The sequence below is a fragment of the Archocentrus centrarchus genome, chromosome 2 (assembly GCF_007364275.1).
Source record: "Archocentrus centrarchus isolate MPI-CPG fArcCen1 chromosome 2, fArcCen1, whole genome shotgun sequence".
Lineage (NCBI taxonomy): Eukaryota > Metazoa > Chordata > Actinopteri > Cichliformes > Cichlidae > Archocentrus > Archocentrus centrarchus.
The window spans coordinates 15832003-15856765 of NC_044347.1; the positions used below are offsets into that span (position 1 = coordinate 15832003).

Genomic DNA, 24763 nt, shown 5'->3' on the forward strand with positions numbered 1-24763 from the left:
AAGGGCCAACTCCTCCAAAAACATGAATGTGAGACCGGAAGGGGGCAACCATCATTCGACTGCCCCCCAAGCCCAGTTACAAGTGGTTCTCCTTGACCGGCTGGGGGCAGCTACAGCACAGTGATATCACTGTATCTAAGCACTAATTTTCCCAAGTGGCCACATAGGAAACTGGGACTGTTGTGGAGGGCCGCACCAACAAACTAAATGCTGCTCAGTAATAATTTGGCGGCCTCTTTACAAGTCCCAGTTTCCTATGTTAATTGCCCACTCCGGCTCCAGGTGAAGTTCACCATATGCTTTGAGAGAGTAAATCAAACTGCACTTCCCTGACGTAGGCCCAGTTTACACGACGCTGTTTCAAAATGAAAATGGCGTCGTTTTGATGCGTTTCGCCCTTCAGTTTACACGACAACGCAGTGAAAACGATGTGTTTTGGAAACGGGGTCCAGAATGGAGAGTTTCAGAAACGCACCAGCTTGCGTTCTCGTGTAAACGCTTGAAACCGGTTTTGAAAAGCGGTGACTTGCACATGCGCACTATGGTTGCGACGGCCACGGTTTTCCGCGCATGCGCAAATTGACAAACCGTACTCGCGTATTCACGAGTGCTTCTTGTGCTTTTCTTGTGTTTTTGCCGTTTTGTAATTGAGCGTTGTGTGCAGCAGTGACCCAACCTCATCGTCAGGCCACACAAAACCTCTCACATTGGCTGTAAGTAACGAACAATTTGCCGCGCTTCCTACTGTGTCCCTCCACGCATGCGCGTCTTGCATAAACAAGCTTTGCAAAGAAAAAACTAACGCCAACTCGTGGCCTGGCATGCGAACTACATCGTTTTCGTGTTTCACGTGTCACCATGTAAACGCAGATCGTTTCTGAAACGCTATCGTGTAAACTGAAGACTGAAACGCATCAAAACGACACCGTGTAAACGGGGCCGTAACCACCAGGAAAATCACTTTGATATCTGGACCTTGCAAAGAAATGAGTTCAGTGATCCCAAAGTTCTTCAAAGATGAAGAACTTCAGTGTTGAAGAAATGTACCTATAATTTATAATGACAGTTTCTTACCATGGAGTTATCCCATTATACCTTTTATGCAGTATTTCTTCTTGTTTACAGCCAATGTCTGAATCCGACATCTCCCACATTAATTCTCACCTCAGTAGTGGCCACACACCGATGCCATCTTTTTATTTCTGTTTTATAGTAAGTAGCCGCCATCATTAAGGCGTCATATAATTTAATGACTTCATTTTTCAGGCGTTAAGATTATCGTCAGCGCTGGTGTGTTTTGGCTCGTCACAGCAGGAAAAGTGTGTTGAATAACGTTACTTCCTGGAACCTGAAGTCCGTTAATTTTCAATTAGTCCATGTCAGTCGGGAAGCTTAAAAAACGCCCGGAAGCCGAGCGGAGCCCGGGAAGGACTCATGTAAATGAAACGCAGACATAATTAATGGAATTAGTTACACTCGCTGTGATGACGAGACAAAAGATCTGCTGTGGAAAAAAAAAAAAAAAAGTCTTTTTATAGAGCGTGCCCCGTTTTTGAATGTTTGTGATGAGATTGCACTAAAGAAAACTGTAAACATCCACCATCACTTCATTTCACCGCAGAGCTTTTGAACTGTTTTTGTGTTCAGATGCTTCACCAGCGAGGACGCGACAGGAAAATCAGCGCAGGAAGCGATGATCCTTTATTTAGTCAGTTATTTTTGTCACGTCCTGTGACTTATTTCAACACATTCAAAAAAAAGCCCATACGCAATGAAATATCACAACAAATGGTTGAAAATACTGGAGATGTGTAGACGTGGTTTTATCAGGGGCCACGGTGTTTTACAGTAAGTGGGATCTTTGCCGTTTGCACTGTAGTTTGTTTTTGTGTTGCACAGAGTGTTTGGCCGCCTTCACTGTTGAATAATGCATTTTACTCTTGTATCTTATTTCAGAGAACTGGGCATTCCACACGGACATTTGGCAGATTCACCCATGGTGTGTTGTCAGTATGAGCTTTACACCAGTTCTATCCTACTGTAGTCTTTTCCGTTATTATATTTCCATTATTTATTATTTGTCATGTAAACTGTAGTCATTTGTTTTGTTCTTTTTTGCCTGATTCCATTTCTTTTGTTACGGTTTTAGCTTTCAGCAGCATGCGCTTCAGTTTGAGAAACTCTTTAATACATAAAAGTTGCAGTTTCGAAGCACCTATGTCACTTTTGTGTACGTCCCACTGCTCGACTCCTTAGAAAGAAAGTGGGTTTCATTCTTGTACATCCACCCCCACGCAGCAATATTCCTGCTGCATAAAATCCTTGTGTGAAAAATGTGTAAACTCGATGGCTTAAGGTATAATATTTGTGCAATCTGTGACCTAAAGCTGTACTCGACTCCAGATCCTACCGCATCACTGTTCAGCCTGTACACTTCAAAAATATATTTCCTCGTAACTGCATCGCTAAGTCGATTTCCCTCGCCTGGTGTGCGAGCTATTTAACTTCATTTGATACAGCTGGGTGGATCTACATACCCACACACCCCCCCCCCCCAAAAAAAAAAAAAAACGCACACACACACACACTAGATGGGTTAATTGTGCTTCTTCATGTTACACTGGCTTTCTCATTGTTAGGCAGAGCTTCTGGTATTATCTAATAAGGCTGTGACTTGATGTGAGGCACAATGAGGTGCAACCTATTTTGTGGTTGTCGTCCTCCTCCTTCGCAGGCTCTCTAACCAGTAAACATATCTGTCAGCCACCCAGCAGTTTGGCTGGTGATTTTAGACTCTAATGGGTACGAAGAGGATTGGTCGTGTGGGTGAGAGAGATGCTGGTTTCCATAGTAACGGTGCTCTCCCGTCTGCCCTCTCTTGCTGCCACTATGGAAGCGAAGTTTTCCGCTCCTGCCGAAAGCAAAGCTATGGTAAACCTGCCCGTCATCCTCTGTCCTTTCATTTATTTATTTATTTTTCTTTTTGCCACCATACGCCCGTCTGTCGCCGACCTCATCCGTTCAGCGTGCCGGTGTAATGTGACCTCAGCCACAAAGATGTGCTTTCAGGCTTTCACTGTGACCCTCTGTGTATGTGTGCTTTCTGTTTCTCTCTGCACCGCATCTTCTTGTTTTCAATATCCAGGCTGAGCTTCATCAATCAGAGATCTGTACTGGATGATCCTTTGTTTGCATCATCACCATCTTCGTCACACCCTGCTGTTTGTGTCCTGTGTGTTTTTGAATGTTCCCCATCAAACCAACAAGCTGAGCCTTGTTTTTGTAAAAACGTGAAACGCTGATTTATTGCAAACCAAATTTTCATCGAGCACAGCTGTCCTCTTTTGTTGAAATAGTCAAAATGGATTGTGTTTTCAATAAACTAATGAAGGCAGTAAAGTAAAATATCAGTGCTGAGTACCTAAAAATGGACTTTTCTTCCTTATGAGACATTTTGTTACCACAGCCAAACTGACTCAAACCTGAGTGGAGAGCATCTTTACATACCCCTCCCCTGCATGCATCGGTCATGTATTTTTATAAGCCACAGCTGGCTTCATGTTTCAAACCATTTATTTCACTCTGGGGGTGGGGGTGGGGGGACCCATCAAAACGTCTCCTGCTAAGCAAATGTGAAAAGTCATTTTCAACCTGCATTCTCTTGTTGTTTTTCACCCTCCTCTTCCCGTCCTCCACTTCAATTTCCACCTTCTTCTCCCGGTCTTGTCTCACAGTGTTTTGCTTCTCTCTGTCTCAGACTCTGAGACCACAGAGGATGAAACCACAGAACCTCAGATGGAAACCAAAGAAGGGGCCGGGAGACACCAAGACAAGGCTGGTCGAAAAGGACCTTCAGGTATTTTATCTAAAAATCTTTTTGCTTTGTGTTTTTTTTTTGTTTTTTTTGTTGTTTTTTTTTAAAGGCTTATGCAAAGTTTCTAGCAGCTGGTGAAACTGAGCTTTCAAGGCTTTTTTTTCCTTTTGTAAAGTCAGATTTTGTTGCTGCGAGCATGCACTACTTCATAAGAGAGTCTGGATTGCAGCATATTCAGCAGCTCTTTTTACACAGTGATGTTCAGCACGATTTACAGCACCGCCACCAACATTTCTGCCAAAAACACACTTGTATAAAATTATGATTCAGTGCAGATTGATAGATTTAATGGCGGCTGTTATCATGCTGGCCCAAGACGTGCGCTGGATGAAATCCGATATGGCAGAAGGCATTAATCCCTCATGGTGTGATGCAACGGTGTGACACACTGCCCTAGTTTCCAGCAGGGAACCTGCCTCAGGTCTGTGTGGCTCCACAAGAGAACGTGCAGCCCCCCCACCACCACCACCACCACCAAAAAAAACAAAACAAGGGGGGGGGGGGGACTCTTTCTGCTCGATAAATGAGGCTGGAACTAATGTTATCAGTATTGAGTACTCGTGCTGTGCCAATTAAAATGTAAATGTGCATCGTTAAGTTTAAATAGAAGTGTGCTGATGAGCAGAGATTGGGAAGAACAGTACATTAAGTTGGAGAATGTTAAGATGTATTCGTGTAAAAATGAGGTGCTGCATGAGATTTCGTTCTTTCACAGTTTGTCTTGTTTGTGAAGACCTCCGACAGCTGAAATAATCAGTGAATTTACTGACTGGTTGATCATCTTCCAGTTCAGTGGGAGGATTTGCTTTGCTTTTTTTTTCTCTGAATTGAGCATCTTTGTGGTTTGGACTGCTGGTTGGACAGAAAGCGACACAGGAAGCCATCTCTTGCATAACAAAGCTTTGGGAAGTTGTAAATTATTGATAGTCTAAGACCTGCCATTATTTATATATTTTTCAAATGAATTTATCACAGAGTGTTTATATAAAAGCTAGACATATCCATTATAATGCCACCCACAAGTCTGTGGTTTCTGAACTCTCCACTGTAGTATTATGGCCATCACCAGTTTGTTTTTTAGAGCCAGAAGTGAACATATTTGGACAAAAGGGTAGAGTTATTATAACAAGCTGCAGCCAAAAGCTGGAGGGCATCCCACAGATACAGGTGCATGCTAGTTAGTTCTGAGAAATACACAAATTTCACTCATTTCATTCACCAAAACTGTTGCAGAGACTTCTTAGATGTTCTGAAGCTAAAAAAAAAAATGCTTCTGAACATCAGAAACAAGACTGAAAGGTCCAATTCAGTGACTCGGATTAGCTGAGGTAAAGCACAGCTGCTGCTGGCCTAGTTCACAGCTGTACAGCTGCCACAAAAGGGGAAATTAGCTACAGAGACTGAAGCTGTCTCATGTATCAGGCTGTAAACATGTTTATTTCTGGTGTTAAGCTGGGCATTTTTAACATGGGAGTCTGTGGTGATTGACTTACAGAAGCCTGCCTCAAGTAGCCAATTGAGGAGCTGCAGTTCTTCTACTGTGTTGAGCAAACGTCATGAGCCACCCTAGATTTCTTCATATTTTGCTAGGAAAATGGGAAATGGGTCAAATGATTTTATCTTGATCTGGAAATGCAGAAAAAAAAAAAAAACCTACTAATCAGATGCTTTCAGCACGGCTTTCTGCACTTAACAGAGGTCCCTGGTCCTAAGCTCCGTAATGCAAACGTGTTAATCAAACCTGTTATGATTTGTCCTGCATTTAAAAAAAAAATAAAAATGGAGGAATCATTGTTTCTAACACAACACTGTCTGACTTTAGACTGCTTCCTTTTTTCAATACAATGAATGCATCACCTGTCACTGCTGCAATGATGAGAACCAGTCTCTACTAATCTGCTAAAGTGGAGCTGGTACACTGGAGCCGTAGGACCTTTATGTCCTCACCATCCGCTGCTAACCAAGCAACAGGATGTCTGAATGTAGACCTGAAATACTGACACCCTTCTCCTCCACCACGAAGAAATGCTACAGCATATTCTTCCCTCGCTCGTACTCAGTGTTTGCGCTTTCTAAGCTTTTGTGTTGGTGGGCTGACTGCGCCCTCATCCCGTCCCCCCCAGAGACGAGCCACAAAAAAATAGAAAGAGAATATCAAATGAGGGAGGGATGAGGTGACACATCATTTGTTTTCTTGGTGGAACAGAGTGGTTGCCTCTGCTGAATACTAACTAATATACCTTGTAATACACAAACAAGATACATTTTCTCCTCAGGCAATAAAGCCTAAAGCCAGACATGGATGAGACACGTTTCAAAACACGGTGTGTTCAAATAAAAAATGAAAGCCCGGCCTCGGAGAGAAACGAACGCAGCATTTTGAAGTTCAGTATATCAAGGCCTCAAAGTGCAGCTGCTCTGAGAAGACTTCTCATTTTGTTCTGTCTTTCTTTTGTTTTATGAGAAACTGATACAGCGCGCTTTCTGCTGGTGACGCTGAGTCAGTATCATTCAATCAGTCAAGCAGTAAAGATGTTTTTTTTTTTTTTTTTTTTTTTTTTAATGCCCGACCGTATCGCTGCTTTAAGGTTTCCTTCGTTAATAGAAGATGCTGACCGCTCGTTTTTTTATGCTGCTAAAGCATTCCTGTCTCTGTTGCTCATCGCCGGGGCAAGGATCGCTTTAAGTGGTCCATGTTTCAAACGTAGCTCCTTTCACTTTCCGTTTCATTTCCTGTTTTCAAGCAATCAGTGGGCTGTTTATCCATCATGCTTAACGACACTCTCTGTTCTTTACACATCACTTTCTACAACCACAGGGTTTAGGCTTTTTTTTTTTTTCAGTGCACCTTCCAGTTAAGTCAGAAAAAATTATTTAGGATGTAATAATGCTGTATAGGACCGTAAAACAAAATCAGAGCCTCGGTGGTTATATTTATGCAAAATAAAAGGAGAGCTGCATTAAGAAATTACAGTGGTTCCATTAAAAGCCTTTAATGCACACGGCCCATTCGATCAGCTTTCTCTTCAGCCTGATGGTGCTTATTTTGCCAGAACTTTTCTGGTAATATTCAATTACACCAAAACCAAAATGAAGTACATACAATACTATATGATATGATTATACAGTGTGATACGATACAATACAATAGGCACAAGGGATGACTGTGGCTCAGGAGGTAGAGCAGGCCATCTATCAATTGGAAGGTTGGTGGTTTGGTTCCTGGCTGCTCCTGTTTGCATGCCAAAGTATCCTTGGGCAAGATACTGAACCCCAAGTTGCTCAAAATAATTAGTAACAAAGACACAATTTCGTCTCTGTATTGATCACCCATATTAACTAATATATTGTTTTGTCTTTGTTTACAGTAAATATAAAAATGGCTAAAAATCAAATAAAATTATACATCCTGAAACCTTAAATTCAGACTGTGTGTCTCTTTCTCTGCACAGGTGAGGGAGGAAGGGTGATGGACTACAACCCAGATGCTTCAGATCGCAGGGCCACCCTCCCTGGCACCTACGACCCTGTGGTGGAGCGAGAGCTCCGCACCCTGGGCTCCCGACCTCCAGGGCCACATTTGGACCCCACGAACCCAGCCAGGCAAGGCCTCGGTGGGGGTCCTTCCGAGGGGGCCCCCCCCGTCCGTCACCTGGGTGTGGAACCGCTCATCCGAGCGTCTCATGCTAACCTTGCCCGGCCCATTCAGGGGTCAGAGGAAAGTGTTTCCGTAGGCAGCGACTACTATGGGAGCATGTTCAGCCTGTACAGAGGGAGAACATTTTCTATGCCGTTATAGCACATGGCATTTTATTCGCAGGATTCCCCTAAAAAAGCAAAAAGACTGGCCAGAAACCCCAAATTGCAATGAAAACTGACTCATATGGCAAGACATTATATCCTCCATAGACCCAACTCGCAAAAACTTTATTCCATTTGCTATACAATTTGTTATTCATTTTTTACTCTCCTTTATATATTCCCATTTTCCATATAGTGTCCTTTTTTTTTTTGATGTCACACTTTCCTTTGGCTCTGTGTGCTGTCAGTGTGGATTAATTTGAATCTAACGACTATTACAAGTCAGCAGAATATTATTATTGATATTAATATTTCTTATAGCCATTAGACAGGATGCACTTGTACAATCTGCTAACATATATATTATTCAGCACTTCTGAAAACTGTGATTTTTACCCGCTGCATGTTTTCTACAGCCGCCCCTCACTTTTGCATTAACACCATATGTTTATGGGTTTGCAGTGGCATGCATGGGTTGCTTTGATCCAAGCTGATATTAGCATGAGTATTCTCACCAATTAATAATCATGTGATTCACAGGTTATTTTTAAGCATGGTGTTGTTGTATTAGAAGTTTAAGCAGAGATACTTTTTTTGATTTTGTAGACATTTATGTTCTTATTTTGTAATTTTGTTGGTGCAACATGCCAGCGATCGACAGTTATTACATCTTAGAGTTAAGGTCTTAAGAAATCCTAGCAACATAATTTCATTGTATTTGTTTCTCTGTTATCTTATTTCACACTGTCTGATGTGTTGCTCATTGTATGATACAACACAAAAAGCACATGCGAAACACAAAGAACTCAAACATGACGAGAAAAGATGACACAAATGGACATTCATCTGCATCTTATTACTCCTCCAAAGCCTTTGCAACTGCACCGCAGCTCTAACTTCACCCCTCCAATTATTTCCCCTCAATCCTCACCCCTTCTAGGCTTCAAACTGCTGATGAATCCCAGGGCCACTCCTCCCATGTCCCCCTGTCTTCCCCCCAGCCACCTCTCAGCATGCACAAAAACAGCATCGGTACACCAAAACAAGAAATGGACAAAGCCAAATCCTCAGATACCCAAACTTCTAAGACAAGCCAGTCATCTGGCATCAGCAGTACAGTTATGACCCCCAAACTGGCTCGTGCAGGACCCAAGATCTTTGACAAGGTCCTCGCCTTTGAGGAGCGAAGGACAAGTGTGGATCTGCCAAGAGGGGCAGCTTCCTTTGACTCAGATGAGAGTGGAAAGAAGACTGGAGGCCCCAGCAAAGAGGAGAGCCGAATCCTGCAGGGCGCAGCCCAGAAGAGAGCAGTATTCAAGCAACGGGCCTCTTCATTAGAGGACAAGACAAACTACTCCCAGAGGATCCAGACTTACCAGAGCAAGTTCACAGAGGAGCTCCAGAGGATCAAGAAGCTTGTGGGGAAACCAAGCTTGAAGAAGGCCTATTCCACTGAGCAGCTGTCGCAGAAAGACAGGCTGCACATGGGGAAACTAGAACCCATTCCTGCCCAAGTGGTTAAAAAGTTGGAGGCAAGGGAGAGAGCCCTGGAGGAAAGAAAAGCTGGGGAGAGGGAGGGGGACAGCATATGGAAGAATTCTCCACAGGCCCAAGGCAAAGGCCTCGGGAATCAAAGCAGCAGCCCCGGAAAGGATAAGATGACACGTCCAGATTCACATGGGAAACCAGTGGATAGCGCAAGGAAAATCTCTGTTACCACGGCAACGGCACCAGTTCACCAGTTACCAGGACAACCACTGCCAACAGCTACGAAGACGAGCATAATCAGGTTTGAGGAAGATTATCTTTACTGATGAAAATGTCTTTTAAAAACATTCAAATATTATCAATTTTGTGTATTTTTCTTTCAGAGGATTTGTAATTTCGTCAAAAAACAAAAAGGCACTTAATGTGAATTAAGACTTTTAGAAATCTAAATTTATTTTTCCCTCACTTGTTATATTACATAACAGCTTTCTCATCTTTGCACGCAGGGAAACCCTACAAAGCTCTCTGGCAGCTGACAAAGACACACTTGTTAACACATCCCACAAATCTTCATCCTCCTCCAGAGTTGATTCAAAGAGAGACACCAACATCGACAACAAGGCAGACCACCGATCGCCAGGCCCAACAGGGAAGAGAGCGTCCCCAGTAACTGTAAAGGAACCAGGACCCCAGTACCCACCCAAGCCTCCCCGGCTCACCCCATCACCCACTCCTTCCATCAGCCCGCTCCTAAAAAGAAGGAAGGCGGAGGTGGGGCGGACATCTCCGGCCTTGAAGGTGAACATCCCAACTATCCTGGTGGAGAATGAACCCATGGAGACAGAAAGCGTTGCAGACGGGAGCAACGAGGGACGCAAGGGAGAGGGCAGAGTGCGCAAAAGCAAAAAAGGCCGATCTGCACAACCAAAGTCTGCAGACGAAGGTAGGTGATGTTTTGTGATCTTTACAGGTAAATGCAAGCAGCATCCACCAAAAATGGGAGTGCGGGACAGTTTGGGGGCCTAGTGATAAGTAAATGGTGCAATCTGAAACAGAAAAAGTGAATGTCTTATGTGAATGTTTATAGATATGTTACCTTTTGTTAGGCTGTAAATCCCAGTAGATTTTTGTCAAACCTTTTCACCATCTTAGAGTAAAGAATAAGAAAAAATGCACGTTGCAGTACGGCGTAACCAGTGCATAAAAAAATACATATAACAAACTAAGAATAAGAAAAGGAATCATCAAAAAAGTGGAATTATATCGTCCGCCATGGAAAATTAATCAAACCCAGACTTACCGCTGGACCCAGACTCATTGATGAAACTCATTTCACACGGGGATCCATAAAAGGAAACTAGCCCAATGCTAGTTCAATCTAATTTGGGGTTTGACCTATTTTCTAAAGCAGGTAATAGAGCGCTGGCAGCTGCACAGAAGACACTGTGACCGTCTCTCTAATTCACAGCGGGTTCTTCTGATGACTCTTACCTGTCTGCTGATGACGAGCCAGCTGAGGCCCCGAGGTTTGAGAAGCCTCTTGAGGACACCACCGCACCCAGCTCCTCTGAGGTCACACTGAAATGCATCATCACTGGCAGCCCGACCCCCACTGGTACAACTAATTTAAAAGAAAAGGATCTGAAACAATGAGCACTTTTTTTTTTTTTTGCACGAGATGACCATAAATATGCACTTCTTTGCAAACAGTTTTTCTGTGGAGGGCTCGTGTGAGTGTGTTTCTCTCTGCCTTCTCAGTGACATGGAGGAAGAATAATGTGGCGCTCCGGAGCGACGCCTTCCATGTGGTTAAAGCTGAGGGCCAGAAGCACAGTCTGGTGATAAAGGAGATGAGGCTGAGCAGCGCGGGGTCGTACTGCGTCACAGCTGTCAACGCGGCGGGCAGAGCGTCCTGCAGCGCGATGCTCTACGTCCAATCAGGTGAGGCCGGAGCCAGAGAGAGCAGTCCTAACACAAAGGGGATTATCAGTTAGATTTGGTGACACATTTACCGGCACAAATTTAAATGAAGAGAGAGAGGCACTGGAGAAACATCAAAACGATGCTGCTCTCAAACATGTTGACTCACACTTTAATCCGCTGCCAGCCCTCCTCCGCCTGACATTCTGTCTTAATGACTACAAAGGCCCGCTGGAGCTCAGCATCCCGACCGGGGGCTCCTCGCAGAGATAGTTGCCATGGCAACCCATTAATTCTTGAAGGCACTGAGCTCCCCTCGGCAGGAATTCAAAACACAGACCTGCCCCTGTCACACAAAGGTCTCCTGAGCCTTGAAGGCAGCTGTGGCATTCAAAATCAGGCAAAAAGGGGGAGAAAAAAAGTGCCTGCAGTGGATGCGTGTTTGTGCTGCGTGGTGCATGCGAAAAGCTCCCAGCAGTGTTGATTCGGCTCATGCGAACGCAACTTTCCCCCTTCGCAGTTTTGTCAACAAATGCGAGCGCTCACTCTGGTGCTCTTTCACGGGGGACTCTGTTGCCATATTAGGCCAGTGGAGTATTTTTAGACGGCCTCTTGTTCTCTCGGGTAATTGCTGTCTGCTTTATGTTACAGCTGTAATCGTGGAGTTTTTCATCACTCCAGATTTCACGCTACAGGGCTTGGAGATGGAGTTGTCAAAAAAAAAGCGGTGGGAGCTTATGTGAGTCATTTTAGCCGGGTTTTTAGCTGAGAAGAGTGTAGATTGTTGGCAGAAACAAAAAAAAAACCCAAAAAAGTGAAGTGGGAGAGAGTGATTTACTGGCTTCAAAGAAACATGAAGAAGCATAACATATTGTCATTTTCGCATTTAAAAAAAAAAAAAAAATCCAATAAGTTGAAAATCTCCAGCTTTTTGTTCATTTCATAATATCAACCCCCTCCGTGGAGTCTTCGAAGATGACCTACGATTTAATGAACCTTTAAAATATGCACCTTTTCACCAGCTGGGGTTGTCAGAAACGTAAGAGAATAAGGGCATGACAATGATGGGAAGCAGAGCACAGAGGACAGAGGATGGGAGCTGAAAAGAAAGGTTAGTCGGCTCACACTGCTCGGCACTGTTGTGTAAGAGTTGGCAGGTTTACATAAATACTCCGGGGAGTTATCCCCTGGTGCACGGACGCTTCTCAGAGATGTGACTCTCGGTAGGTTATTTTGTTGTTGTTTTCTCCCTTTTTAATGCTGTGAGTGCAACAGAGTATCCACCTACTGCGCTTAATAATTTGGCATAAAGAGTATTGTTCTCATAAGGCTTTATTGCTATTACTCAGCTTTTCCAAATATGGCTTTCAATGCATTTCTTTCCATCTGTACGTGCCGCCAAGCCTGCCTTTCACTCACAGATGATGACCCACTTTCCTTTTATTTTGCTCAGTTGAGCTAGTTTCACACAAATACTTATCAGCCCACTGTGCTGTCTTCTGAAAGGGGAACGCGTCTCTATTCTGCTCGAGTAATTGATTTTATTCATTTTCACTCGCAGTGTTATCTGGTCATGCCAGATGTGTGAGGTCTTGGGTTTTCTAGAGATTGAAAAATGCTGACACAAAAAGGAGGCAAAAAGGCAGATGGGGAGACAGAAAGAGAGAGGCAGGGCTGCAGCGCTTTTTATTTCTTCCTGCTGCTGCGAGTCGAGTCTGATCAGAGTCGAAGCTGCCAAGGGTCCAGACACAGTGTCTGATCTGGAACTCATGGGAATGAGTGAATGATTGGGTCGGGGATTAAGGGATTAATTCGTTATCTGTTCACTTATGGCCACTTCAGATCGTCCCTATGCTCGTGCTCAGTGTGCATGTGTGTGTATGGGGGTGGGGTGCCCACGGCCCACTCGTGTCTAACTCTCTGCTTTGTGTTGCCAAGTGCTCATTTTGGCAAAGATCAACTCCAGCAAACCAATAAACGACCGTAAACATCAGAGCTCTGACAGATTGTTCCAATCGAAAGGCTTAACGAGCAACGCTGGTGCCATGTTAGCCATATTTCAAAAGGCTTTGCACTCAATTACTTTTACTTTTTTTTTTTTAAATCAAGAAGTGTGTAAATCAGAATTGACTTTTCGTGAACTCAAATAAAAATGAATTAGACACAGCAGTAGTATGCTTGTAATTCTATTATATTTATGTCCAGTAACTTGTTCTTCCAGAGCCGACCCACACGCAATGTGGGAAAGCTGCTGTATCCCTGGAAGTCAGCAGTCCAATCCAGTCAGATGAGGAGTACCTGAGCCCTCAGGAGGAGGTGATGGAGGTTGGGGGCTCACTTGCTCCCCATTTAAAAGAGCCTCCCTCATTTCAGGTAAGTCTGTAAAGCTCCATTTGTTTTGATTTTTTTTTTTTTTAAATATCAAGCACAGTCCATGAAGACAGGCCTAAACTAAATCCTGGAACATCAGCTGATCTGATGGCTCATCCAATACCCTTTTCACATCTGTTTGGCAAGTGACATGCCTCCACATCTGCAAGCTGCTTTGCCACCCACCTTCACCATAGCCTCTGCCTTTTTTTTTTTTTCTTTGCACATGGAAATACCAGTCTTCTTTTGATTGTGGTCCTGACCAAACTAGATGTCTTTCAGTATTAATTTTCCTAATAACAAAACATTTGTCATGTATCATTTTGCATTTCACATCATGACTCCACTTCCTTCACCATAGCATTGCCGCTTCATAGCTGCAGCCGCTCTGAGCAGAGTCATAATGTGTTTTTACATTGAGAACGAAAATTTAGAATCCAATTTGTCTGCTGAAAGCAGAGCAAACCATAGAGATTTATTAATTCCTTGAGATAACCTTAAAAGGCTCTATAGGTAACCATGTTGTCATTCTTTATAGGGGGCACCATATGACCAAATGGTAACCGAGGGTCAAGATGTTATCATGTCAGCAAAAGTGAGAGGGCAGCCCAAACCCATGGTTTACTGGTAAGACACCTTTTCCCTCCACATTTTATTGCAGATAAACATCTCATGAGATACCTGAAGCTTTTATCGCTACCAAGGTCACTAACTGTCTCTCACAAACACCCCTCCATTACACGCCTGAGCACAAATGATTCTGACAGCCACTTTATACTGACCCAGGCTGAAGGACAGAGTCTCGGTGAAGACAGCAGGGCGCTTCGCTGTGCGAGAGATGGAAGATGGCACCAGTGAAATGAGGATCAGCTCAGCTCAGAGGTCAGACGCAGGGTTGTACGCTTGTAAGATCATCAACGAGTACGGAACCAAGCAGACGGAGTGCAGACTGGAGGTCAGAGGTAGGTGATGAGAAACTGAACTGAATCTTTAATTCAGTTCAATTCAATTTTATTTGTATAGCACCAAATCACAACAAACAGTCGCCTGAAGGCACTTTGTATTGCGGGTAAAGACCCTACAATAATACAGAGAAAACCCAACAGTTAAAACAACCCCCTATGAGCAAGCATTTGGTGACTTTGGGAAGGAAAAACTCCCTTTTAATAGGAAGAAACCTCCAGGAGAACCAGGCTCAGGGAGGGGCAGTCATCTGCCGTGACCGGTTGGGACTGAGGGGAGAGAGACGGGACAAAAGACATGCTGTGGAAGAGAGCCAGAGGTTAATAATAACTAATGATTAAATACAGATGGATGGTTCAGGGTCACCTGATCCAGCCCTAACTATAAGCTTTATCATAAAGGAAAGTTTTAAGCCTAATCTTAAAAATAGAGAGGGTGTCTGTCTCCTGAATCCAAGCTGGGAGCTGGTTCCACAGAAGAGGGGCCTGAAAGCTGAAGGCTCTGCCTCCCATTCTACTCTTAAGTATCCTAGAAACCACAAATAAGCCAGCAGTCTGAGAGCGAAGTGCTCTACTGGGATGCTCTATTAAAGTAATCCTATCTTAAAGACTATGAGGACTTTAAGAAAAGATGGGGCCTGATTATTCAAGACCTTGTATGTGAGGAGAAGGATTTTAAATTTTATTCTAGATTTAACAGGGAGCCAATGAAGAGAAGCCAATATGGGAGAAATCTGCTCTCTCTTTCTAGTCCCTGTCAGTACTCTAGCTGCAGCATTTTGGATCAGCTGAAGGCTTTTCAGGGAGCTTTTAGGACAGCCTGATAATAATGAATTACAATATTCCAGCCTGGAAGTAATAAATGCATGAATTAGCTTTTCAGCATCACTCTGAGAAAGGATGTTTCTAATTTTAGAGATATTGCGCAAATGCAAAAAAGCGGTCCTACTTATTTGTTTAATATGTGCATTGAAGGACATATCCTGGTCAAAAATGACTTCAAGATTTCTCACAGTGTTACTGGAGGCCAAAGTAATGCCATCCAGAGTAAGTATCTGGTTTGACACCAAGTTTCTAAGATTTGTGGGTCTGAGCACAAGAATTTCAGTTTTATCTGAATTTAGAAGCAGGAAATTAGAGGTCATCCAGGAATATCTTTAAGACATTCCTGCAGTCTCTTCTCTTCCTGCTCTTGTCGGAGACGGTCGCACTATCTCTCTCTCCCTGCCCTCCCCATCTCTCCGCTTGCTGCTTGCTGTGAGAGCGTCTTTTACACACTGTCCGAATAAGAACAAGATTGAACCATGGATCTGGCAAACTGGGCATTCTCCATCATTGATCGAATTTTTTCCACTATGAGATCCGGGACAGGGGAGCCTGCGTGTCCGAGTGGAACAGACCCGGTTGGATACGTCATCGACTCTTGGAGCTCGTGGAGACCGGTGTGCTTCTCGGCCCTTGGAGTGGAAGATGTGGAAGACGCCTACATATTCGGCTTTTTGGTAGCAGTATCCTCTCTGTTTGGGCTCGGTGGATACCTGCTTTACTGGCAAATTAAGAAAATCTGGACGGCGGTTCAACATCTGCAGAGGCTGCCGACCCAGGTGGAGGGGCTGAGCAGAGCCGTACAAACTCAGACTCAAAGCCTGGTGGACCTGAGCCGCAAGATTAGCGAGCTCGCAGGCGAGAGGGGTTAGATCAGGAGATATAGTTCGGTTCTGCACAGTGAGGACGGCAATCAACGAATTTGGAATATTGGATTTTCGAATGGTTTCCCAGTAAGACTGAAGGCTGTTGGAAAAACAAGCAGCCTGTTCCAAAACAACATTTGTTATCAGGAATTCGGCTCCCCTGCCGGCCTTGGGTTGGCAACCATATCTCTCTCCAGGGCTCTGTGTGCGGCTGCTCTCTCCCCCACTCCGCGTTGTGACTTGTGAAGCTGGGTCTGGTGTATCACGGCCGCTGATGAAATTCCACCACTATCAGCAAACTGTTTTGGCTGGATCCTGGCATCTGGCTCCACAATGCCCCCACCTCTCGTCTCCGTCTGCATCCCCTCCTGACCTGACCTCACCTACCGCCGCTGTCCTTGCTTAACATGTGCAAATGCTTTGCTAAGGTGGTTTTTTTTGGACCCTGGTATAGTGCTCTTTTGAGCACTGTACCAGATGACTTTTTTTTTAACCTAACTTCCCCATGATGTGTTGTTTTCTCCTCCTGCCAAAGGTAGCGCCGCAAGTAAACAGCTGCATGACCCGAGGACACATATCCCCCTATGTGTGTTGTGTTTGTGTATTTGGATGGTGTTCTGTAACTGCAATTTCCAATGTGTGAACTTGTTCACCCACATGGCAATAAAACTTCATTCATTCATTCATAATTAATTGATGTGCGTCATCTGGCTTCATTGATAGGTAAAGCTGAGTATCATCTGCATAACAACGAAAATTGATGCAGTGCTTTCTAATAATACTGCCTAAGGGAAGCGTGTATAATTTAAATAAAATTGGTCCTAGCACAGAACCCTGTGGAACTCCATAATTAACCTTAGTGTGTGAAGAAGACTCCCCATTTACATGAACAAATTGGAGTCTATGAGATAAATATGATTCAAACCACTGCAGTGCAGTACCTTTAATACCTATAGCAAGCTCTAATCTCTGTAATAAAATGTTATGGTCAACAGTATCAAAAGCTGCACTGAGGTCCAACAGGACAAGAACAGAGATGAGTCCACTGTCAGAGGCTGTAAGAAGATCATTTGTAACCTTCACTAATGCTGTTTCTGTACTGTGATGAATTCTGAAACCTGACTGAAACTCTTCAAATAAACCATTCCTCTGCAGATGATCAGTTAGCTGTTTTACAACTACTCTTTACTTTCTCTACAAATTAAAGCCACCTTGAAGGTCTATAGTACATAACCAACTAATAAAGACAAATTGATCATTTTTAAGATTGAAGCATCAATGAATGGAAAGACTTCTTTGAACAGTCTAGTAGGAATATGATCTAATAAACATGTTGCTGGTTTGGAGTAAGTAACTATTGAAGTTAACTTCGAAAGATCAATTGGAGCGAAAGCGTCTAAACAAATACCAGCAGTGCTGAAAGCAGCCGAACATGAAGATAAGTCTTTGAGATGGTTATGATTAATTTTTTCTCTAATGTCTAAAATTTTATTGGTAAAGAAATTCATGAAGTCACTACTAGTTTAGTCATGACTTATCTTGTAGGACTTCCTTATAGGTGTTCGTTTTTGTGTGTGTCTTTTTAATCAACAGCTGCAGCTCAAGCGGCACTGGCAATCATCAGGGAGGTAAAAGACGCAGCAGTGAGGGCTGGAGAGTCAGCTGTGTTTGAGTGTCACATCACAGGACCTCCAGATGTGGATGTGGACTGGCTGTCCAATGGGAAGCTGATCCAGCCTGCGCTGCTCAACTGTAAGATGCACTTTGATGGAAAGAGGTATGTTTACTTCATGTTGCTGCCATTGAAGCACATACTTTAGTATCTGTCAGACTTTTGGTGTCATTTTTTTTCTTTAAATGTCTTTTTTTTTTTTATACCATAGATGTCGTCTCATGCTAAATTCAGTACATGAGGATGACAGTGGGACATACACATGCAAGCTGAGCACTGCCAAAGGTGAATTCCAAGCGCTGTTATCCCTGTTGTTAAAGAGTAGATGAGGTGTGATCATAAACTTTTAATTTGATTAAAAATGTGTCTAAATTTCCCCTTCAAGGTCATCTCCGTGTGCACCAGTGTTGCCGGTAATTTTAGATCACTCACTGGATCTGTGCAAATCTGTGATTTCACCACGGACCTCAAAGATTTTTTTGGCTATTTTTTAGCCTTTTATTGGCCAGCCACAGTAGACAGCTGACAGGAAAGTGGGGAAACCCTATTAGGGTGGCACAACCTAATAACTGGTTCTGCCAACCTTGGCAGCAATTGTGATAACCGGCAATGAGTCTTTCCCATCACTGTGGAGGAATTTTGGCCCACTTTTATTTCCAGAATTGTTTAAATTCAGCCACATTGGAGGGTTTTCCAGCATCAGTGGTCTGTTTAAGGTCATACCAAAGCATCTTAATTGGATTTAAAGATGAATTTTGACTGTTTTGTTTTTTGAGCCATTCAGAGGTGGACTTGTTGGTATGTTGTGGATCATTGTCCTGATCATTGTCCTGTGCTCTTGAGCTTCACGGCATGAACTGATGGTCAGACATTTTCCTTCAGGATTTTCTGGTAGAGAGCAGAATTCGTGGTTCCATCAATTACAGCAAGTCGTCCTGAATCAGCAAAGCAGCCCCAGACCATCACACTACCACCACCACGTTTGACTGTTGGTCTGGTGTTCTTTTTATGAAATGCTGTGTTAGTTTAAGCAGATGTAACAGGACTCAAACCTTCCAAAGGTTAAACTTTTGTCTCGTCAGTCCACAGAATATTTTCCCAAAAGTCTTGGGGGATCATCAAGATGTTTTTCGGCAAATGTGAGACGAGCCTTTGTGTTATTTTTGGTCAGCAGTGATTTTCTCCTTGAACTGTCCCATGGATGCCATTTTTTTTCCCCAGTCACTTTCTTATTGTTGAATCATGAACTTTGACCTTAACTGAAGCAAGTGAGGCCTGCAGTTCTTTAGATGTTGTTCTGGGTTCTTCTGTGACCTCCTGGATGAGTTGTCAATGTGCTCTTGGAGTAATTTTAGTACTCTGCTCCTGGGAAGGTTCACCACTGTTCCAAGTTTTCTCCATGTGTGGATAACGGCTCTCACTGTGGTTCACTGGAGTCCCAAAGCCTTAGAAATGGCTTTGTAACCCTTTCCAGACTGATAGATGTCAGTGACTTTGTTTCTCAGTTGTTTCTTTAGATCATGACATGATGTGTTGGTTTTTGAGATCTTTCAGCCTGCTTCACTTTGTCAGACAGGTTCTATTTCTTGATTCAGCAGGTCTGACAAAAATCAGGCATAGGTGTGGGTAGTGAAATTGAACTCAGCTTTCCAAAAAATGTGGTTAATCACAGTTAATTCATGATTCAACAAGGGGCAATTATTCTTTCACACAGGGTCAGGTAGCTTTGAATAGCTTTTTTCCCCCTTATTAAATGAAACCATCATTTAAAAACTGCATTTTGTATTTACTCAGGTTATCTTTGTTTAATATTAACATTTCTGTGATGATCGGAAACATGTAAGAGTGAAAAATATGCAAAAGTCAGGGGGCAAATACTTTTTCACAGCACTGTATGCTGCAACTGTTATAATGTACTGGCCTTACCCAACAAATCTGGCTCAATGCACCTTCTTTCTCTTTCCTAAAATGCAATGGATGCTGAATGTTGGCATGATTTTAAAAAAATCCAACACACACACACACAGAAGCACCAATGCAACTGATCAGAACAGGACTTTAAGGCTGTGATCTAACTAGTTTGCCCCTTTTCTTCCCAAGGAAAATAGCCTGAAGGTGGAAAACAGCCAAATTTAAACCACATTTATGATCACACCTTATATTTATGTCTGGGTTTGTTTTTTGGTCTCTGCCAGAGAACTTTTCATTGTGTTTTCCAACTTCTTTGGATCCGATTGAAGGCATTTCAGTGATACACTTACTAATAGGGCACCTCTGCATCTACAGAGGAGTTGACCTCAAGCGCGAAACTGATTGTCACACCATCCAAGGAGCCTCTGTTCACTCGAAAGCTGGACATCCTGGAGGTCATTGAAGGACGCACAGCGCGGTTTGACTGTAAGGTGAGCGGATCGCCTGCTCCAAGAGTCACATGGATGCATTTTGGTAAGAGTCTGAAAGCAGCATGTGTGGTGTGCCTAGATTTTGCCAAAGAAATGACTTTTTATCGTATTTAGTTTTTTTTATCGTGTTCTTTCAGAATCGCGAGTGGAGGAGAGTGATAATGTTCGCATCCTTCAAGAGGGGGGTCGTCACTCACTTGTCATCACCCACGTCAGCAGCGACACAGAAGGCTTTTACACAGCAGTTGCTCAAAACATTCATGGAAAGTCTGAATGTACTGCTGAACTGTACGTGCAAGAACCCAGAGCTGCCATCTCTTCTCACATGTAAGAGAAGACTTTTTTTTTTTTCTATTTGCATCTCATCTCTAATTGCGTTATTTTAAAGGCTTTGAAGGTGAGAAGATTACAAATGAAAGGGTCCTTTTTTTTCTAGGGCAAAGGAAAATCGCTCAGATTGACTGAATGCATGTGATAAAATTGAATCAACCTGTCCTGTCTGCTTCCAGATCCAAGTTGGAGAAGATGCCTTCCATCCCAGAGGAGCCTGAAGTGTTTGAAAATGAGGTGGAGAAGAGGACCATGCCAGACTTTGTTCAGCCTCTGGCTGATGTGGAAGTGATTGAAGGGAAGGAGGCAGTACTGAAATGCAAGGTGGCTGGCCTGCCCTACCCAACCATTACCTGGTACCACAACAGCAAGCGCATTGAGAACAGCGAAGAGCGTAAAATGACTCAGTGTAAGCAGAGATAACACACAAAAATCAGCCACTCAAAGGGGGGAAAGTTGGTGCATAAGAAACCCGTGTGTCTGTTCTCCAGACAGGGATGTCCACAGTCTGGTCATTCGGAGTGCTTGTCACGCTCATGGAGGTGTTTATAAGGCTGTCATCTCGAACAAAGTGGGCAAAGCAGCCTGCTATGCTCATCTATATGTCACAGGTAGGGATTCACACCATTTAATACTACATATGACAGAGCACACAATTTTCCTTATTTTATGGCCAAATAATTGTATATTTTTGCAAACAGATATCATCCCTGATCCTCCTGATGGGCCACCAGTGATTGAGGCTATTACAGGAAAAACCATAACCCTCAGCTGGAAGAGACCAAAGAGGCTCGACCCTTCACTTGGTAGGTTGGCAGGTTGGTGTGACAGAGGAGGATGCAAGGGATAGGGTGATATGGAGCCCGATGATCTGCTCTGGTGACCCCTAAAGGGAGCATCCGAAAGAAGACAATTTATAGCATCATTTGAGTGTTTTTGCTTTCTTTATTTTTCTGAGACACTTAACAAAATATTTCTCTTCCGGCCTGCATTTTTAGCACCACTAAACTGTGTCTTTGTCACCCGGTAATTAAGCAGAGTGTGTGCTTGCAGATGCTGGCTCCTTGCTGTATGTGGTCCAGCAGCAATCTCTGGGCTCTATCCAGTGGTCTGTTGTGGCGTCTAACCTGAGGGAGACAAGCTACACTGTCACCTCGCTGTCTAAGGGAGTTCGCTATGCTTTCAGAGTCTTGACATCCACTGGGAAGACACTTAGCAAGCCATCACCCGCCACTGATCTGGTCCAGCTGCTGGACAGAGGTATCGAGTGTGTTTAAGAGGCTTATGCTACCAGTAATCTGGAAGTCTCCCTTTAGGGACCTCGTGTACACTTTTAGAACTACTTTTGTTTCTTTTTCTTTGTAACACATCTTTGGCTTCTCCAGGGCCTTACTTGAGGAAAGCGCCAGTTATTGTGGACAAGCCAGATGTTGTGTACGTGGTTGAGAACCAGCCTGCGAGCATCACCATCACACTGAACCATGTACATGCAGCTGTCACCTGGAAAAAGTTAGTAATTAAGCAGCCTGTGTGTTTGCAAGTTCATTTCAAAGAAGAAACCCTAATACAAACAGCATTTTCATCCTCTTTCTCTTCACATCAGGGTCTGTTTTACAAACTGGGATGGAACATGTTAACATATTTACCCTAAGCTCCACGAAACAATAAGTTTAGATCCAGAAGATCAGGAATGAGAAACAGCGCTGTGCAGTGGTTATTTGGCATTTGCCTTTTAAGCACATGTTCACAGATGTTTTGAAGGGGAAGCTCTGTTCTGTCAGCAGGGTATTTAAGTTCCAGTAAAGTTGAAGCACTTGTAATGAAAAGTTAAAGAAGAGATGATATTGAAATGCTGCTGACCTTTCTGAACTCCTATAGTTCAAAAGCCAGCATCCATGATGGCTTGAGGAGGACATTAGTGTAATTAATGCTGAATGAAATATACAGTTTTTCAGAGTAGGCCTTTCTTATTTAAGCAAGACACTGTCAACATGCATTCTGAATGTTTTAAGAGTCTGGGTGCTAAACTGGCCTGCCTGCAGTCCAGACTTGTCACCCACTGACAGGTAAAGTGGTAAACATGTATATCTCCCAACTTTTCTGAAACCTGCTCACCTCAGGAGGGGCGTGGTACTTGTCAGCAAACCTGGGGTGTGTGAGATGAGCATGCCGGACGATGATCAGCACAACCTAAAGCTGCAGCGGGTCAGGAGCGCAGACATCGGTCAGCTGGTGGTCATGGCCAGCAACCAGTTTGGCAGCGACCTCTGCGCACTTCAGCTGGCCATGGCAGGTTAGTCGAGACAGAGCAGAGATAAATTTAAATAAATGAATGAATCTAGCATTTTAGTGAGAATCCAAAGAATTTACTGCTTACTATTGGCAGCAGTATGTGACAACAAGAAAAAGGTGCTTGTAATTTAATGGGTTAATCTCTTTTTGAAGAACCATGTGTTTAAAAAAAGAACTGCTGTGTAATGATTTGAACTGAAAACCTTTTTCCTCTGTCTTTAATTTTTGATCTCTTGAACATAAACATCAGCTTTTATATGAATTTAGTGCCCAAAAGACAATATGACTGACAACATGTTCATAATGGTATGAAATGTACTGTTGCTTAGATTTTATCAGTGAAAAGCTGCATCAAGAGAACAGTCCATAATGCTTCTCCACCAAAAAAAAAAAAAAAAAAAGATTCTTTTTTCTTCCTAATTTTTCTGCAGTGTCTCCGAAATTTGAAACTATCATGGAGGACGTGGATGTTCATGTTGGGGAAACATGCCATCTGGCTGTTGTGGTTGAAGGAAAGCCAGATCCAGATATTCTGTGGTTTAAGGTATTAGGTCTAAAATTAGATTAGACTTCTACTCAGCTGATATTTTTTGAGCCGAATGCTAACAGTTGATTGGTCTGTCACAGGATGACGTGCTCCTTTCTGAGAGCAGCCACTTCACGTTTGTTTACGATGACCCAGAATATTCCCTCGTCATCCTCAACGCTCAGCCTGATCACTCTGGTGTGTACACTTGCACTGCGAAGAACCTGGCCGGGTCCAACTCCTGCAAGGCTGAGCTCACAGTTCATACAGGTCTGCAGTCCAATGAAATACTAACAATTGTTAAAAAGACTAATGTAATATTAAAAAAAAAAAATGCTCTTCTCATGATGCTAACAGATATTTACCCAATTTGCTGATGATATTTACTGCTTAGACATACTAGTAGAAGCTAGTTGTTGTTGGAAATTACTCCTCTAAATCTGCACCATATGGGCGGGACCACAAGGTGTTTTGAAACTACAAAGTGAAACCATCTGTCACTGTGCTGGCACAAAAATACAGCCACACACATATGCATGCGCACACACACATACGCACACACCGAATGAAGATGACTATGTTGGTGCTCCCTGCAGAGCGAAAAGAAGCGGCAGAGCCGATGGAAGATGAGGGAACCATTCTGAGGAAGATGAGGCGTTTGACAGATTACTATGACATCCACAAAGAGATAGGGAGGTGAGTGTGTGGAAGCCGTGCGCTCTTCCTGCCTCACCCCCCCACCCCCCCTCCAAGACATGACGAGGACACTGACGTTAATAGCTACTTGAGCGCTCAGGGTCGAGCTGGTGGGCGGGAGGTGGGGTAGGGGTGGGGGTTGCATGTGTGTTTGCGTGTGTATTGGTGGTGGTGGTGGTGGTGGTGGGGGTTAGTTGCACCTGCTTAACAACAGCAGACAGAAACGAGAGATGAGTCACCAGCCATGAGAGTGGAGTGAATACATTAGCCGGCGACAGATGATTTGTTTTGGTCTGGAGACAGGCATTTACTGTGAGTTGCACAGCCACTGAGATGGCAGAACAGGCAGATGAAGAAATCAGTTTTCCACCCATTGAACAGCACAAGTACCCCAGTAATGGAATTCAGATTATTCCTCTTATTCTTCTACCAAATATCACAGAATAGTGCCCAAGGAGAATGAAACTTAATTATACAATGACAATTGCCTCTCCATTGTTCTCACAAAGAAGAATTTATTAATAAAGTGGAGGGAAAGGAAATTACTCATTAAAGGGATTAAAGGGGAACACATTTCACATTATCATGTGTTAGACAGTACAATTAAAAACAGACTGACCAAATGTGGGTTGTTTGGAAGGGTTGCCAGGAGAAAGCCCTTTCTCTCTAAAGAGAACATGGCAGCGCAGCTTAGGTTTGCAAAGTTACATCTGCACAAACCACCAGATTTCTGGAACGT

General features: G+C 43.5%; 1 protein-coding gene across 1 annotated transcript in view; it reads left to right on the forward strand.

Moving 5' to 3' along the window:
- spega (striated muscle enriched protein kinase a) overlaps window positions 1–24763 on the forward strand; it is a 54918-nt gene that overhangs the window by 16189 nt on the left and 13966 nt on the right. Inside the window, exons 2-23 of the mRNA XM_030746094.1 lie at window positions 3758–3856; window positions 7327–7477; window positions 8616–9464; window positions 9670–10106; window positions 10632–10778; window positions 10922–11104; window positions 13305–13456; window positions 13992–14080; window positions 14240–14415; window positions 17700–17883; window positions 17990–18063; window positions 20065–20223; window positions 20318–20507; window positions 20690–20919; window positions 21002–21121; window positions 21212–21316; window positions 21564–21770; window positions 21896–22019; window positions 22631–22803; window positions 23234–23346; window positions 23430–23598; window positions 23925–24024. Of these exons, the coding sequence (XP_030601954.1) occupies window positions 3758–3856; window positions 7327–7477; window positions 8616–9464; window positions 9670–10106; window positions 10632–10778; window positions 10922–11104; window positions 13305–13456; window positions 13992–14080; window positions 14240–14415; window positions 17700–17883; window positions 17990–18063; window positions 20065–20223; window positions 20318–20507; window positions 20690–20919; window positions 21002–21121; window positions 21212–21316; window positions 21564–21770; window positions 21896–22019; window positions 22631–22803; window positions 23234–23346; window positions 23430–23598; window positions 23925–24024 (4231 nt within the window). The remainder of the gene's footprint in view (window positions 1–3757; window positions 3857–7326; window positions 7478–8615; window positions 9465–9669; window positions 10107–10631; window positions 10779–10921; window positions 11105–13304; window positions 13457–13991; window positions 14081–14239; window positions 14416–17699; window positions 17884–17989; window positions 18064–20064; window positions 20224–20317; window positions 20508–20689; window positions 20920–21001; window positions 21122–21211; window positions 21317–21563; window positions 21771–21895; window positions 22020–22630; window positions 22804–23233; window positions 23347–23429; window positions 23599–23924; window positions 24025–24763) is intronic.